The 18,703-nt window shown below is 41.3% G+C and overlaps 1 protein-coding gene across 1 annotated transcript in view; it reads left to right on the top strand.

Moving 5' to 3' along the window:
• Positions 1 to 18,703, top strand: part of NUDCD3 (NudC domain containing 3) — a 30,675-nt gene that overhangs the window by 2,441 nt on the left and 9,531 nt on the right. Inside the window, exons 2-4 of the mRNA XM_085881654.1 lie at positions 558 to 922; positions 5,751 to 5,886; positions 14,237 to 14,383. Coding sequence (XP_085737780.1) covers positions 558 to 922; positions 5,751 to 5,886; positions 14,237 to 14,383 — 648 coding nt within the window. The remainder of the gene's footprint in view (positions 1 to 557; positions 923 to 5,750; positions 5,887 to 14,236; positions 14,384 to 18,703) is intronic.

The raw sequence follows: 18,703 nt of genomic DNA on the forward strand, positions 1-18,703 counted from the left end.
CAATTGACGATGCTTCCCAACCCCCGCGCATGTTTGGCGAACTTTTGGAGCCTAAAATACGAATGTTGGACTTTGCCATTTTTTTCGACATTCGCATCCTTCGCGAACCATTCGCGTATCCTGTGAAAACCCACCTTTAAGTGTACTTGTGTGTCATTATATGTATAGTTTGTACATTTTCTGTCAATGTAAGTCTGATTTTGAATTTAAAAAATGCTAATTAAAAAAACAAATTGATTTTTTTTCCTTAAAATTGAGATAGCATAAAAACTTGACCTGATTGAGCGAAATTAGATACATTTCTGAATTCAGCATGCAAAAAACATAGGAACTGTTGAGAAAACCTAGACCTCTGAAAAATAATATTTCAAATGCAGTCAAAACCACTGAGCCATAAATTACACTGGACATCAGAGATGACATTCTGATAAGAAAAGGGAGGAAGGGCTGATATAGTGATATGGCTGGTATAAAGGTAATAGAAGTAGATCATGTGTTTTACATTTGAAAATGTGTTTGCTTTTATATACACCTGATTTGCAATATTTTCCCAAAAGGCATTTGGAACCTTTCAACGATTGGCCAATAACGATCACAAACAGCGCCTGAAGCAACGAGACAACTTGCAGAAGCAGCAGCAAGAAGAAAAAATAAAACAGCAGGATATGACTGTGGTATGTCCAACCGAACCTGGTATTGGTCCAGCTGTTGTTGCAAGTGAGGTGGAGGTGGTTGTGGAAGAGGAGGTGAGCTCAGAGAAGCCTGTTGATAAGACCCGTGTAGATGTGGATTCTGATATTGAACCAAGTGAAGGTGGAGTCGAGCAGGCGGGGGCAGCTGCATTTCCAGATAATGCTCCTGAGGAACAGCAGGTGAACACTACTACCAAGGAGCTTCTTGAACCAAGCGCCTCAAAAGTTGGGTGAGTTTGCTTGTCGGTTTCTTGTAATTGTTAAGGAGATCATTGTGTCTGCTTGTAAAAGATGCATTGCAGCTTAATGTTTAATTGCAAAATAGGGGAAAACCAGTTTATGTACGTCATTAGACTCGAAATTGAAAAAGCTGTCTCTTGTTGATGAGGGTGAAGACCTTTTCAGAGAATACTTTTTGATAGAAAGGACTTTTAATAAAATGTAAATTTCCAATTATAAACTACATCGTGTGTACGCCAAAGCCTGGTGTTGGCTTACTGGTTAGGGTGGTGGCTTGGGATCCCAGGGTCCTGAGTTCAAGCCCCATTGGCTGCTGAATTAACACCAGGGGGTTGACTCAGCCTGTCATCCTTCCGAGGTTGGTGAAATGAGTACCAGTGTACTGGTCCCGGTGTATGCCCCGGTAAGAATAGGTGTACCATATCCCTGTGTGTCGTAAGAGACGACCAGGGTTGGCGTCAGGAAGGGCATCCGGCCATAAAACATTGCCTCAAGAAAAAGCCCAACCCCTGCACAGCAGGGAAAAATGGCTGTAAAAACGGTCATTATATATTTTATATCGTGTGTACGCCACACTCCCCAAGTATTGATATTTTTGAAAAACAAACTCTAATATAAACTGCAGTTCAGCTCAGGTATGGGAGCATGCGCCGGAGCAGCACATCATGACGTCCACTTTCCGCCGGTACTCCAGGGGCCTCCGTCTGGCCATCCCCCAGACATTCCTGGCCCGTCCCCATCTCCTTTGGATGGTGATCACCCTGCAGCAACCATGAGGCATGTGGTCACCCCACTGGCCTCCTCCACTCATGAGGCTCCCTCACTGAGAGAATCTGGTGAGCAGGATCAGCGTCAGAAAAACGAGTCACTTGTCCGTACAGCTGCAGCTGATGCTCACGGACGATGCAGGTAACAAATCTCATTTGGTCTCTCTCAGCAACTGCTGATTGGACAGAAAGTCCGACCAGCAATAGGCAAGGATTCTCCGAAGAGACCTGGAACCAAAGGAATCAAGTCTCCGTCTCAGATCCCTGGTCAGAGTCCAAATCTCACATCCATAGAGCAAGACTGGAAGCACCAAGGACTTGAAGACTTAAACTTTCGTCATCCTGCACAGGTACCGACAGCGCCACACCCCATGATTCAGTGAATCCATGACATCCCAGGCCCAACCCAGACGTCCACTGACCTCTGGCTGTCATCGGAGACATGGATATCACTGCCAAGGAAAGGGAATCTCTCCGTGACCTCAACTTCCTCACCACAAACAGGTACAGACAAGATAGCAGCAACCAAGATGTTATTGAAAGGCTGGATCTTAGTTTTTTTTTTTACCAGGAAACCCGTAATCCCAGCGGCTCTGACTCCTCATTCAGCACCTTGAGGGCCCCCAAAAGGTATACCAGTCTCCACAAAGATGACTGCATCATCTGTGAAATCAAGGCAAAGATCTTGACATACCAAAACGATGCACCGCAGCTTGATCTCTCCGACATCCTCCCCAGAATCCAGTCCATACAAGTGCTGAATAGTGTGGGGGCCAGTACACACCCTTGACAAACTCGAGTAACAACTGGAAATAAGTCAGAGATGGAATCACCACATCTCGCAGCACTCTTAGTACCAGAGTATAGTTCAGACATCAGATTGATCAGTTTTGGTGGTACCCCTTGAAGACCAAGAATCCTCTCGAAGACATCCCGATTCACTGAATTGAACGCTTTACAGAGATCAACATAGGCTGTAAGCAGCCTCTGCCAAAACTCTCATCTGCGTTCGGTGAGGACCCGAAGAGCAAAGATACGGTCAATTGTTGACCTCTTTGGTGTAAAGCCCGACTGCTCTGGGTGCTGGCACTCAAGCAGATGGTGGCGAACCTTACCAATAATTATTTGGGCGATTACCTTGCCCGGCACTGAGAGCAGTGTCACCCCTCCATTGTCATTGCAGTCCTGGTGACCACCCTTCCCTTTCCAGAGAGGGACAACAAGGCTCCTTTTCCAGTCAGTTGGGATGATATCCTGTGTTTCAGGCAGAGCACAGTACTGCATGCAACCACACAAGTACAACTTTTCTATCAGTCTTGAGAAGTTCAGCAGGGATGCGACAGATCCCTGGAGCTTTACCCCTATTTCAACCGGTTCACCGCAGCCTGTGTTTCCACAAACGAAGGTGGATCACAATTGTGAAATAATGAGGACCATATATAATTACAATCGGGTACACTTTATCTGCTGGTAATTTTTAAGTGAAGGTAAAGCCACTAAAGACAATCAAGATTGTTGAAGACACGTTTTGTCGGCAATGATCCATTGTGGCATAGTGGTAGAAGAGAACCTGAACAAATTAATACCACCAGGCAAAGTATAAGCCACACGAATGTATTAATTGCACTGGATGGTTTTGACTGCAAAATTTGTGAATAAACAATGGTTTATAATTGGAAAATTGCAGTATTTGTGCTTATTTACTGTGCAGGGTAGTTAGATCAGCTCATTGCCATTTAGATACAAGAACAGTCCTCAGACCTGAGTTGACCACTAATGGCTGGAGGGTGGTTTAGAGGTACGCACACTCACCTCAAGCTGTCTCGCCTGGGTTTTATTCTCAGCCCAGCTATAAATTGTCATCCCAGTGTTTCAGGGGCAGGGCCATTCATCATTGTGTGCTGTTCCTCAGATGGATGTTAGACTGTGCATCCCATGTGTTGGCATTAGTTGGTGGACGTTAAAGATCTCATGGTGTCCTTCGCAAATAGTCGACCAGCTATCCCTGGCACCCTGGCCAAATTACAAATTCCTGCTCTCACCTACAGAGGGCATTGTGGTGGCACAGCTGTGCCCTTAGCCAATGATGCTACCCCAGAGCCTTGTGCTGCATAAAAAGAAGTAGTAGACCACTGCTAGTAAAGTCTGGCCTGGTTAAGCCACTGCTAGGAAAATGCACTACTCAACACGACCTAATGTATTTTACATTATTACTGCACATTGAGGGCACAATTTACAAACGGAGTTTGGCGAGCATCTTGCCAACACACCGAAGGTGAATCACAGTTGTGATCCCCTCAAACATCTTGTGGATATTTATCTTGCCGAACCCTTAAACACTGGCAAAAACACAGTTGTACTCGCATAGCTAATCACCCATCTCAATAGCAATTTACGAAGGGAAAGAAACAGCTGTTTATTTGTGCATGTCTAAACATCTAATTTGCCTGTGTAACACCACACATCTCCAACATCGAATTGAAATGATGCACTTGCATGGAATCACAGTACCACAGATAATTGATGGAGGGGATGCAGCACGTTGCTCCTCATCGTAGGTTGATCCAGGTCATCTTGCACTGGATCCAGCAGCCAACGAAATGATTCCTTTGAGAGTCTGTAACACGGACAAATTTGAAATTGTCATACTTCTCCAGAGGATTTCACCTATCCCCAAAGATTATCAATGCAGGTCAATGAACTGCCCTATTCCTATCCTCTTCTGCCTCTTCTTGAGCTAATGCAAGCACTCTTAATGCATCCATATTTACCATTCCATGTAAACTACCAATTATAAGCCATGCAATTCTTATACGTCCATTTATTACAGTTATTCTCTGCAGACTACTGTAATTAGAACTATAACCAACTAGAGTTTTAACTCTAGTATTAAGGAGTAATTTTCTGAATACCACTGCAATTAGAACTGTAATCACTTCAGTTACCAGCATTCCTTACTGCAGTGCCGAAACCACAATTGTGTAATCTATGGTGATTGTAAAGTTAACTTAAACTGCCAGGAAGTATATGAGAGTACAACTGTCGTTCTAAATGCACTATTTTTTCCCTTCAAGGCTGTAAATGCACAAGTTTATTTGTTAAGCAAGCCCTTGCCGACGTGTGAAAGTTTATTTGTTTTATAATTGCTTGTGATTTTGTTTTGATCACGCATTAGATAATTGCTTTTCTGTGATTGGTGGTTAGCTTTGAATGGGTGATCATCACACGATTAGTGATTCTACATGCGTCTAACTCTTAACCACCTTTTGTAAATTCGGCCCTCAATGTTTAATCGTGTAATTATTTAATAACATCGATTTTTTTTTTTTTTTTTTTTTTTTTTGAACAAAATGTATATTCTCGTTTTATCTTGGTAAATGGTGCAGATATGCCTACTTGCATGGAAATTGCTTATATGTTACATGAAAAACTTTCCAAATGCACAATTTTATGCCAAAAACCTAGAATAAAATAATTTTCTTTTGTATATTATTTGTCTTTTATGCCAACATCAAGCTTTTATTTGAACCCAACTTGTTTTCTGTCTTTGGTATGTTTTGTTGTGCCCTTATCTGAAGAGATGCACGTAGACAACAAACAAGTTCAGTGATATCTGTGGATTGTTTCTATGCCTTCTGTCATCTCACTCTTCATTGAGTGTTGATCTTATGTGGAAATTATTTAATACTGAAATTGTACTGAGCTGAAAGGATCTAAACCTGAAGGAAGAGCGTGGACTGGATTATTATCCACAATTAATCAATTTCAGAAATAGAATAGACAGTTCAGAAATCGAAACCAAAACCTGGTAAATTGGTCTCGTTAGTCAATTATGAATAAAGTTGTGCTACTTCAGGGCTCTAACCATTTTGAGTAGACAATTGCAACAAAGTTAAAATCTCAGGTGTGTTAAGATTGGTATCATTATATCATCCTTGTAAGATTTATCTAATGCGTCAGAAATTGCCATTGATCAAATAATTGATTTCATTGTTTGAGGAACAGTTTTATATGAAAGTGTTGTTTTTTTTCTTCTTCTTTATTTTTATAGTAAGGATCAGGGACTTTCCCAGGACAATCCTGAGAGCTATAATGGTGCTGTGCGTGACAAGTATGTGTGGTCTCAAGACTTCACAGACGTTGACGTTCGAGTTCCTGTACAACCCTCCATCACTCGAGGAAAGCAGGTAGTTTGAGTTTCTTTGATAACCGTCTTGAGCATTCATTTTGCCATTTTATCATTCCATTGTATTTCCTTATGCCTTTACTCCTTGTGATCATCTTGGACATCCTCGTCTTGTGCATGCTGCAACAATTAGTTCCACTTCCAGAAGCAATTGGAGGGCATTTTACAAGTGATCGTAACTTCATTTGCCACCCTTGTGCAGATCATTCACTGGCAAGATTGATGAAATGATACTCCTTTAAATTGTTTTAAATTTGGGATGAGAAGTGAAAAATGCTAAATAATCTGTTGTAATTAAAGTTTTAATAAAACATGATGCATTTAAATGTCTTTTCATATTGAAGGATATTATATGAAGAGTTTTGAAATAAAACTCAACCAAAACTTTGAGATGAATATGAAATGTTTTTGAATTTGCTTACATTGAATTTACACGATGCTACATTTGAACGGCTCTATCTTTATTCTCCAAAAGCACAAAAGATCATCACATTAATGCAGCACGTCAACAAACTACAAATAGGCACTCGTATTGTGTCAACCACATGAAATGAATATTATGTACAACAAAACATTCAGATAGCATATGATGTTTCAAATGCTTTAGTATCATACTAAAATTTGGTGTATGTACGTATAATAATCTGCACAAGTTTGGGTTATTTTCACTTTTGCTATTCCCCATTAACCACTTGTGGAAAGTTCGAGGTGTGCAAAATAGGTAGATAATTCAAATTTCTGTGAAAGTCAATTTTCTATAAGAGTTACCTTTAAATATATAAAATAAATTAGGAAGTTGAAAAAGTTTTCTTTTTGCGAGACTGTACATATATTATCATGTGCTCATAATATCCACTTATCACAAAGAAAATATTCAGGATATATTTTGTGGATTTTTGTACACTAAATGATGATAAATAATTATTGAAGTAATAAACACGAGTTGCATTAATGTGAATTACAAGAAACCACAATAAAAGTTGCAAACTGAACATGTGAAATTAGTTTTTATCAGCTTGTTCCCTTCCTTGAAAGTCTCTCATTTGGGTTCTGAATGGTGCCAGAGAAGCAACTTTCATCAAAACAGCATGTGAAGATCCAAACTCTGTGAGAAGAAGGGCATGCTGAATACAGTGGCCTGCAAAAGTATTCACCCCTTACCAATAATGGCACATTTATATGAATTACGAATTATGGAGAAACAATTTTTCCAAATGAACTTTTTTCTCCCTCACTGAAGAGATCACACGAAATACTTATAGTTGAAGCAAGTTACATGTCAGGAATGTAGTCCTGTACCTGCAAAAAACATATACAAATCAAAATTCACTGGTTGCAAAAGTATTCAGCCCCTTCGGTCAGTACTTGGTAGAAGCACCTTTTGCAGCAATGACTGCTATGAGTCTTTTGGGGTAGGTCTCTCCCAGCTTTACACAGTGAGATAGTGAAATATTTGCCCATTCTTCATGTGATAATTGCTCTTGTTCTGCCAAGTTTGATGGGTATCTTCGATGCGCTGCCGTCTTCAATCCTCACCATAAATATACAGTTGGGTTCAAGTCAGGACTTTGACTGGGTCACTCAAGAACATGTATTTTCTTGTTATTCAGCCACTTCTGTGTGGCTTTAGATTTGTACTTCAGATCATTGCCCTGCTAAAATATGAATCTCTGACCCAGTTTGATTCATGGCTGACTCGAGCAGGTTTTCATCAAGGATTCTCCTGTACTTTTCACCATAAATTGTCCCTTCTATCCTGACATGCTTGCCAGTCCCTGCTGATGAAAAGCAGCCCCATAATATGATGCTACCACCACCATGCTTGACAGTATGGATGGTGTTGACTGGGTAATGCACAGTGTTATCCCTGCCTCCAGATGTAACGCTTTCAATTTGGACTAAAAAGTTCAATTTTTCTCTTGTCTGACCACAAAATGTTTCTCCACATGCCTGCAGTATCATGAAATGCTTTTTCGAAAACTTCATACGAACTTTTAGATGAGTCTTTTTCAGTAATGGCTTCTTTCTTGTCACCTAGCCATCGAGGCCAGCTTTGTGAAGGGAAAGGGATATTCTTGATTGATGAACACTCGGACATAGAGCCACCATCTCGGACATACAGCTGCCATCTCAGACATAGAGCCTTGCGGATCTTCCAAAGTCATAATATGGATTTACAGTGACATTCCGATGAACCAGTGTCCTGCTTCCTGTCTGCTGAGTTTGGAAAGGCGACCTGATCTGGGTAGGGTCCGAGTGGTATGATATGTCTTCCATTTCTTAATGATGGATTTCACCATACTTAAAGGGATAATGAGTGACTTTGAAATCTTATAACCCTCTCCTGACGGGTGCTTCTCCACCACTTTATCTGACTTCTTTGGAAAGCTCCTTGGTCTTCATGTTTGCCTTGTTGATTGGCCAAGTGAGTTGCACATTAAAACTCCGTAGGCCGCTGTCACACCTTGACGATTTAGCCAGCGTATGCCGATTTATGAAAAATTTGTCTAAAACGCTGCGACACGTAGAATACATTATGGGTACATTTTGTATACGTTAAGACCACGCTGAAAAAAACACTGCCATACGTCGTAGTACGCTGGCTTTAAACGTTGTACTTTTGGGTTGTCCTCAAATTTTTGCATGCTTGAAATTTTACGACGTATGCCGGCGTATGACTCACACGTTCCGCTACGCTGGCCATAAGTTGTAGGCACGTTATGCGATCGTTGACACACGTTACTTGTAAGTTACTCATAAGTCGAAACACGTCGAGGTAATGTTTAGCGTACCCGAAACTTATTTCTAACCTATGAGTAACGTTTTGTAAGCACGCCACACGAACGTTGTTCACACTTCGCAACACGTTACTTGAAAAAGACGTAGACGTATTTGACGTCTTCAGGATGACAACAGAACTTAATGAACGCGTTTCTAATTTACAGATACCGTATAATGGCGTAATGGCAGCGATTAGTGGAATTGGTATATAAAAAGGGGCTTCGCAGGAGGAACCCGCCTTTTTTTTTTAGACTTCGTGGTGAGTACATGTCCATGTCATTCCGAGAGATGGAGGATACGGCAACGCTGAGACGACAATACCTACCTGTCCTCGAACATCAACATGACCTCATCAAGTTGACACTGCACCAGTTGCGTGCCAATAGAGCCGGGAGAAGAAGATGTGAACGGAGGAGAAGGAACTGGGTGAGACCATGGATCGGGAGGCGACGCCATTACGGCATATATGACCAGCTCATGGTGGAACTCCGGAACGAGGACCATGCATCCTTCATCAACTTCCTGCGAATGCCCCCAGCGATGTTCGACGAGCTGCAAGCCAGAGTGGGTCCAAGGATAACCAAGCATTATTATTAAATAATTTCAATAGTCCAGTGGAAGCGATTTAACTCGTTCAATGGAAACGATTTCAATTGCCGAGCACCAGCGTCCAAAAACAATAGGCGAGTGACAGCCATTTATTAAAAGTGAAGTTGCAGCCTATGAATAGAAAACCTCATGTAATCGTCGACGATACGCTTTCACGCTATGCATACGTTAGACTATTGTTGGGCATAGGTTGTGGACGCCTAAGACACTCCAATCAATCGTTGGTATAACTTAGGTATAAGTTATCGAAGCATTCTGTGTTCATTACTAGTACATTATGCATTTGTCCAAGTCGTTTTGAATACTTTTAAAACTGAAACAAAAAAATAGTTCATCGTGGGAATGAGAAAAAAAAAATTAGCCAAAAAGAACATCGAACAATGGTGCAAAGTAGTCTCCTATTCGTGGACGCAATGAGGATCCATCAACACCCACACCCTCCCCATCACGCTCACCTACTACTACTGACATGGACCTACTACTCTACCAATACTACTACTACTGATACTACTGACATTGACATCTACTCAACATGGAGTCTGGAACACTGACGGGTTCCTCTTGTGAAGCCTATTTGTATATACCAATTCCCCTAAACGCTGCCAATACGCCATTATACGGTAGAATTAAGTTAGAAACACGTTCATTAAGTTCTGTGGTCATCCGGAAGACGTCAATCAAATTCGTCTACATACGACAATGTGCGTTTGAGATACGTTACACATAGTTTCAAATCACGCTACTCATAGGTTCAAAGCACGATAATCATAGGTTAAAAATTAAGTTTCGGGTATGCTAAACATTACCTCGACGTGTTTCGACTTATGAGTAACTTACAAGTAACGTGTGTCCAACGTGTGTCAACGATCGCGGATCGTGCAGAGAACTTATGCCGGCGTATGCGGAACTTGTGAGCCATACGTCGTAAAATTTTCAGCATGCTTGAAATTTCATGACGTACCAGATGTACCACGGAATATGACAGCGTACTTCCTCGTTTTTCAGCATACTCCTAACGTATACACAACTGACCCATACCGTATTCTACGTGTGCCAGCGTTTTACACACATTTTTCATTGGTCGGCATATGCTGGCTAAATCGTCAAGGTGTGACTGCGATGTTGACACTTCCAATTTTCAGGCGGTTATGATTTAAATCTATGTGCGGCAGCCTTTTAACAGGCTACGCCACGAGTTTGTCGGCGATGCGTGCAGCGCGCTATGCCTAAGTTAAACTATCATTGGGCATAGGTTGTGAACGCCGACAACAGGCTAAGCATTCGTTGGTATAAGTTATCTATAACACAGCAAAACGTTCTGTGCCCGTTACTAATATGTTATGCATACGACCAACACGTTATGAATACGACCAAAACTTAAAAAAAACAACTCAAAACTTCAGCGTACGCCAACGTTTTACATACATTTTTATACTTTGCCATTGCTGGCTAAAACGTCAAGGTGTGACTTTAGATAAGTGGGGGAGCTTAATTTTTAAGCTAAACCACCGATTACATACAGGTGAAACCTATTACACTTGCTTTGTAACCTTTCAAACAAATAATTTGCTCCTGAAGTGATTTAGCATTAATTAGGCAAAGGGTTTGAATATCTGTCCAACTGAGAATAATCTGATTTTTCTCTGTTTACCTGAGTTATTCACATTTTATCTGCATTTTTTAGCTTTGTCACTTTGGAGTAATTTGTGAAGACTCTCAGCCTATATTAAATTTGATTTGAAAGCATCATGAAATAAGCTCAGGTGGCATCAAAATGTGGAAACTTGAGAGCAGGGTTAATACTTTTGCAGGCTACTGTAAAATATCAGAAAAGCTGAAAGTCTCCGACTATTGTTTGTGGTACCTTTTGCACCACTTCAAATACACTGGTTCAGCATAAGACAAGAAAAAGACTTGGAAGACCCAGAAGAACCTCTAAGGCAAGACGAGCACTTGAAGTTGCTCACCTTGCATAATTGAAGAAAATCAAGTCAGCAGCTGACAAATGATATAAGAGCATACCTGAACATTAACATCTTGTCCAGCACTGTGCACAGAAGGCTGATTGCAGCAAATAAACCACTGGTGAGACCACAGAATAAGGTGAAACGACTGAAATTTTTTTTGTTGCTGGATTTCAGAAACGGCAGTTCGTATGCCGAAGACCTGGAGAATGGTATGACACGTAATGTTTGGAGCCTGCTGTTAAATGTGGGGGTGGGGGGGTGAGCTCTGTGACTGTCTGGGGTCTCTCATATTTTGTTGAGGGAAAACTTATTAAAATCATTGTGCCACTAACAAAAAAGAAGTACAAGCAGATACTGCAGCACCATGCAGTTCCGAGTTGAATCGTTTAATCAGAAAAGGATTCATTTTCCAACAAGACGTCGATTCAAAACACACATCCAATATAGAGTTAAACAGTATTTTGGAGAACAAGGAAACAGCTGGTGTGTTCCAAATGTTAGAATGGCCACCTTAAAGTCCAGCAATGAGTCCCATCAAGGCCATATATGGGATTACCTGGAAACAGAAGAGCAAGAGGAACCCTTGGAACTAACCTTGCAGAAGTGGAATGTACTACATGATATTTGGCACAATATTCCTGTAGGAGTGCTTCAGTCTTCGAGTGAAGGCATGGGTAAGAGAGTGATGACACTCAAGAAGGCAAAGGATGGACACACAAAGTATCGACTGATACTACAACATAACACTTCTTATTTACTTCAGCAGTTTCTTTCATGTGCATTTATAAAGACTTTTAATTTACAATAAAAAAACAGTTGACTTCTCACCGATCATCATCATCATCATCATCATCATCTGATTGAGCGAACTCGGGCATGTTGCCTCTCGATGGCAGAAATAATCTACAGTGGTTGCCAGTCCTATTGTAGATCGTGGTGTTCGCTTGAACCGGTCTCCCCCCTAAGGCGAAGTGCACTTCATACCGTTCTGCAAGTATATTGGCAGTCGCTAATTCGTGCCTCATCTACCCGCTGCCATAGATGATTTTGATGAAGTTTTTGTATCGCTGATGATTTGATGAATTTGTCCTGATGTATGAATATCACTGGAATAACCCAAACTTGTGCACAGTACTGTATGTCTGAACATTGTAGAATCAAAAACAGCTTGGCCAATCTCCACCAAATTTTATATACCTGCTCTAGGTATCCAGGGTCAGGCCATGGGCACAAAAATAATCCCTCCTCTCACCCTCAAGGATGGGGAGACTACTTGCAATTTTTGCTTTCACATGTAGAACAGTGCACATAGTTTACTGACCCCTGTCAGAGGGAGAAGGTCAAGCAAGCCATGGTCACAAAATAAATTAGTCCTCCCTCCACCCAGGCTGCTCCGAAAGAGAGCGTTTGTTTCTAGTCAAACACATTTATTGGATTGCACTTGTTTTCTAAATGCTACAAAGATTGTTTCAGTTAGGTTTATGTTAAGATCCAAAACTTGTACATGATATTGTTACATGACAGTCTTAGGCCCTGGCAACGTGAGCTCAGCAAGGGACGGCAGAGCAGTTGAGGCATATTATTGCAGCGCGGATTTTCTTGCATTTTTACTCTTTTTGTCTAGCACCAAAATTGTGGGGAAGAAACATTTCTACATCCACCATTTCTACATTTACACAATTTTAATGGAAATAATTATAAACAAGAATCAGTGCAGGTTATAAATAAATGACAATCTTCAAGCCCGAATGAAGGCACAATTCCAAACTGAGCCCTTACGCCAGACACTCTGTGGACCCTGCATTTAACACTGGACACAATTCCGAAGCTTAACTTATCCTATGGCCGCAAGCCATTTGCAAAATAGGAAGGGTAGGAGTAGATGGGATGCAAGTGAATCTATCATAAAGAATGGAGAAAAGAGGCCAGTCGGATGGGGGACTGGAATTAGGAGGAGGGGTTGAGCCTTTTCGGGCAGTTCCAATCACATTCCGAGGCTCTCGGGAATCCTCACCATGATTCTCCACCCTCAGGGCATTCACAAATTGCAGCCTGCACCAATACCAACCTCCCATGCACTGACAGACAGCTGTGGAGTCGACCACTCTATATTGGGAGGGGGAACATGTTCTGTTGCCTCCCCTCCTCTGTCCAGCCTCACCCCATGCGACGCCTTTGCCCAACTTTCTCGAAATTGAACCTCGAGGGCAACATTAATGACTTTTTACCTGAGACACAGCTTAATACAAGGTAGAAGTTCTGAAGCTAGGCAACTTTTGCCCACTCCCCATATATGTCAATAAGCAATGAAACTAATTCAGTGGCTGATAGAGGCATGCAGCGTTGGAGTTCTCATGCATGTGCTACTTGTAAATGGCCATAACTGTAGAGGAACTCAGGTCGAGTTTGAAAGAGCAAAGGGCTAACCTTGTGTGGCTTTTCTTGATTGTTTTATGCAGCTTTCTCTCGCGAGAAGGACAGATTGTTGATTTATTACGTCTAGTAATAGTTTCAGCTGGGGATGATTGAGGTGAGACCTTCTGATTATGGGTGAGACTTGATTTCTCTAAAAGGTTCCTGCCGTTATCGATTAATAAATGTTATCGTTGGAACCACTGCATTAAGCTCCCATTCCCACTTCTTTTTTAACCAAGGAAAAATTGCTTTTAAAATGGACACATTTTTGTTCCAAGTAAATTAATCATTAGCTTTCCAAATGTATCATTTTTGTCATTCTACGACACCAGGAACCCTTTAGAATAAAGCGTGACACACGGACGAATGGATGCTTCTCCTTTTCAAAGTAGATATATACACAAGATTTGCATTGTTGGTATTTAGGTGATAGGAAAAGTCACTGAATTAATTTTTTGAAGGTGTAAATTGGTCTTTAATGTCTTGCAACATAAACTTTTGTGTTTTTGCTCTCTCTCCCCCACTTCCCTCTTCCATATAGTTCCCTTGATTACCTTATTGTAATGCATCGCTTTCCAGGTTTCGGTAAACATCCAGAAGGACTCTTTGCATGTTTCTGTGATGGACGGAAGTGGGGGAGAGGAGGTGCTTGTCGAAGGCCGACTCAACCACCAAGTAAACACGGAGAATTCCATGTGGAGCTTAGAGCCAGGAAAATGTATTCAGGTATCTACAATCACAGCGGTTTTCTGAGATTTTTTTTAATATTTGAACTTTAATAGCCAGTGTATTGCTGAAATGAAGCGGTATTTTTCTTCAATGACTGAAGTGTGTGGTTTTGTGAGATGCAAAGCTCCAGGAAATGTAAATGGTGAGCATGAGGCTTCATCCAGTTCCCTGTTTTGAGCTCTTAGCCTGCAGAGATGATGAGAATTTTGAAAGCATTGCTGTTTTGGTGTTGGTTGGTTTAAAAAAAAAAAAATTACTATGAAACATGAGTAGTTTTCATAAAAGTTTTTTGGCAAAATACATGAACCTCATCATGAGAGGTGCTTTAAGCTCAAATAATTGTCAATCCAAAGCAAAGCCTTTCAAATTTTATTTAGTTGCTGTGGTTAAGATTATTGGGTGGTCGCGAGACTACCGTTATTCTCAGGTTTTCCATCTGTCTGTATGTATTTAATGGACAGCTCTGGAGGCCAGAGGAGTCAACAGATTTTGATGAAACTTGACTGGTAGGTTCATACCAGGACCTCGTTGTATGCTTTTGAGCACCGTTGCTATGGACGCCACCGTTGCCTAGCAACGGGACTTTGAAATTTTTGAAAAAATCCGAAAAATATTTATATATATATTTTTTTCAAAAATCGGCTTCCATGCCTTTATGCACACTATAATCGACCTCTTTGTTAAAAAAAAATTCAGCCCAATCCGTCAAAAACTGTATGACTCATATGCAATTATATATCGATCACCCATGTCGCCTACCGGCTTGTTATTCACCTTCCATACAGATAAATAAAATGGTATGCTTTCCAAATTTTTTTTTTGCAAACCTCAACACATGTTCTTATTCTGGTTGAAGATGACCAACATATTGTTATGTGGAAGTGGAGGTGGAGGTGGAGGGTGGGGGGAATTCATAGCTTGACCGTGGTAAGTGTACCATCGTCCGTGTTTCAAGTATGTTGGATTGCCATGCATCAGGGACCTGTTCGAGTAAGTCATTTTGTTACACATGATGTTGAGGCGGCGGCGTATGTAATTTATTGACAGGATAGTCAGGGTAATATTGTATGCATAAACACCTAATTTGCTGGTGGGGCCAGGTGAGGACTTCCGGTCACAATAAGGCACACCGAAAAGCGTCACACGCTCCAAAAAGGCCGATCACAAATTGTTCTGGCCAGTGTGTGTGCAAGCCACTGTGGCGTAGTGTGGTGAGGCCCGGAAGATACAATATACTTTTTTTTTTATTGGGGCCATTCTGGGGGCTGAGGGAAAGGAAGCTGAGAAGCTAGAAGAAGAATTCCTCGAAGAAGAGAAGCTGAGAGAAAGGACACAGCAGAAGGACCAGCATACAAAGAAAGGACATGGAAGGCACACCAGAGGACCCGGCATGAAGAAGCTCTGAAGCTTGCTATAGAAAAGTGCACAGATCACGAGGGCTGTTTCTGGGTACACGTCCCGAGTTATTGGAGCCTTTTAGACAAATAATATTGCTCTCTGTTCATTGGCTCTCCTGATCTAGGGTGCTCCTCATGGCTGGCTTTCCTCATCTGTCTCTATTCGTCATTGGCTCTTATCATCTTGGGCGCTCTCTTCATCATTGGTTCTCGTCATCTCACTCCTGCATAGATAATGGACTGACTGCAGCATAGCTCTGCGCTCCACACATCAGCAAAGGGAAGTCCTCGCCTGAGTACCTCATTGCTGTAGTGAATCAGTTTTCTGTGGTGGTGAGAGGGGGTTAGGAATTATTCTTATTCCTCATTGTATATAAGTTTGTGTGTTCCCACATCACTGCTTGTGTTTGCTAACTCGCATGGTTTGTTCCAAACTGCCTGTCCTGTCCATCTTTCTCCCAAAAAATATTCTTTATAAATATACCCTTCAAAGGGTAAGAAAACATGTTCCATCCATCTGCTTCCCATGTGTGCAGACACCTCAAATTTGGTTATTTCATTTGGGTGACCTTGGGGAAACAGTAAAATGTAGATAATTAAACTGAACGCAGTAGGAAGAGACCATTTCGGAAATCTGTTTAGGTATTCATAAGACCTCAGGCCACATGGTCGTGTTTGCCTCTGCACCGATCACACATCCACGACGCATGTGTAATGAGTAAGATATGTGGATTCCCTTTCAGTTGGTGAGCCTCAGACTCAACAATATTGATCTGTGCAAACCATAAACAAGCATGTCAGTGGAAGACAAAGTTAAGTACTAATAGACATACAAGTGTAAAAAAAAACCTGTTTAATGTCACCCGACCAATTTAATGGATGTTAATTTACAATAATGTATTGTATTCATACCCTTCGCTTTACAATGGAATAATGGCCTTTCATCATCCTCGAGAGCACACACTTCCCTCGCTGTTCTCACTGTAGCAGCACACATGCTACCCCTTTGGCCGCATGGGAAAAATGTGCATTAGTGAAAATACTTCAGTCATGTATAGTGAAATGTGTTAATTTCTTTATTAATTGCATATAGGCAAAAATGCATAAACCGGGAGTGTATGTAGCGAGAAGTGCCTGCAGTTACATAAAAAGAACATGCACTGTATTTAAAGAATGCACAAATTGGCAACTTCACCAGTTTACAGATGGTCACAGACAAGCTGTATTGACAGAGTAATAATTTTTTTTTTATATACTAATAACTTGTTTGATTGCCATCAACCCAATACAAAACATTTCGTCATCAAGCAAATTTGACAATTTACAATATCTACTGCTGTGGAATGTTGAATGTGCCTTGATTAGGAGCACTTCCATTTGATAAAGAAAGTCGGGGTGCACTTGGCAATCCCCAAAACGCCTCACTAGGATGTCCCAAGTATGTTTGATGAGATTGAAGTTGGGAGATTGTACAGGCTAGTCCATGTGAGTGAGGTGTTGGTCCTGAAATGCAATATTGACAACTTGCATGATGTGGATGACTATGACCTGAGTGTTTTCCTCCATGGACTTGGAATTTAGATCTCACTGTTAGGCGAGAGAGACCACTATGTAAGTCGTAATCTCTTCCCTGGATTTGACGCATCTGAATGATAAGATTCATTCTTCAGCCAACTTAAATGCCGGCTTATACCATGAGGCTGCATGTAATCAAAAGTTGCATTCCCTCATGGAGAATTAGCAAATCTTTCATGAACTCGTCTCCAGGCTTTTGCAAATCTATTGTTGAAATTTAGTTCAGTACAGGGTGTTCCTAAATTATCTTTCCTATTTTGAATATAATTTTTTTTTAAAGGACCACTGACCTGTAGCTTATCTGGTCCCTGGCCTAATGGTGTAACTTTCTGACTGGTGCATGTGGAGAAGAAGATTTTTGAAGGAATTTACGCAATTTTCCCAAAAATTGACGAAGGTGGCCATTTTGATGCACTTTCAGTAATGTGATCGGAATGACCTCCACAATTTAACGTCCCTACCCTGGCCTAATGTTCCAACCCAAATTTGGTAGCATTCTAATTGGTGAGTCTGCAGAAAAAGATTTTTGAATAAATTTACTGTCAGCCATTTTGACCTACTTCGTTAAGTGACTGGAACGAGCTTTGCAATCCCCGTTACCAGTGAGGCGCGGAATGTTGCTGCCAAATTTCAGCCGGATCAGCCCTGTGGCTTGGCCGGAGAAGTCAAAATAGAAGACGGATGGACGGACGGTGCACGATGACAATACCTTATTTGGAATTTTAATTCCAAATTAACTAAAAATAACTAAGACATCCAAACATGCTGTTTGGAGCATCTCATAACCCAACTCAAAGAATTCTTATTTGCAGTTTTCTTTCAGGTGTCTCTCTGTGTGTAGATTAGCCTCTGAAAAATGTTGACTTGTGAAATATGTCTGGAAAATGTGTGACTGTGGATATGTTGCAGTGGACATCGACTGAAATTGAATATCAGACGTTCTGAGACGCACTAATGGTACACATATGAAAGTTTACTGGCATATCAAGAGAAACTAACTTTGGCTGTAATATGATGCAAACTGCGTACTGTACTTGTATGTCTGGTGTTTGCTTAGCAGTTAAAACCTGGTGTTGGCTTCGCAGTTAGGGTGGTGGCTTGGGATCCTAGGGTCCTGAGTTCAAGTCCCGTTTGCTGCTGAATTAACACCAGGGGGTTGACTCAGCCTGTCATCCTTCTGAGGTCAGCAAAATGAGTACCAGTGTAGCAGCCAAAAGGCTGCACATGAAGGGAAGGGGTGGGTATTGATGGATTTATAAAATCTGGTATTGGTGTGGTGCAGGCATGATGGGCCGAATGGCCTCCTCCTGCGCATAATTTATGTCTTTTCGTTATTTTTTAAATT

Source organism: Eptatretus burgeri, chromosome 5 (genome assembly GCF_056783735.1).
Source record: "Eptatretus burgeri isolate ZD-2024b chromosome 5, Ebu_testis_v1, whole genome shotgun sequence".
In the NCBI taxonomy this organism is placed as follows: Eukaryota; Metazoa; Chordata; class Myxini; order Myxiniformes; family Myxinidae; genus Eptatretus; species Eptatretus burgeri.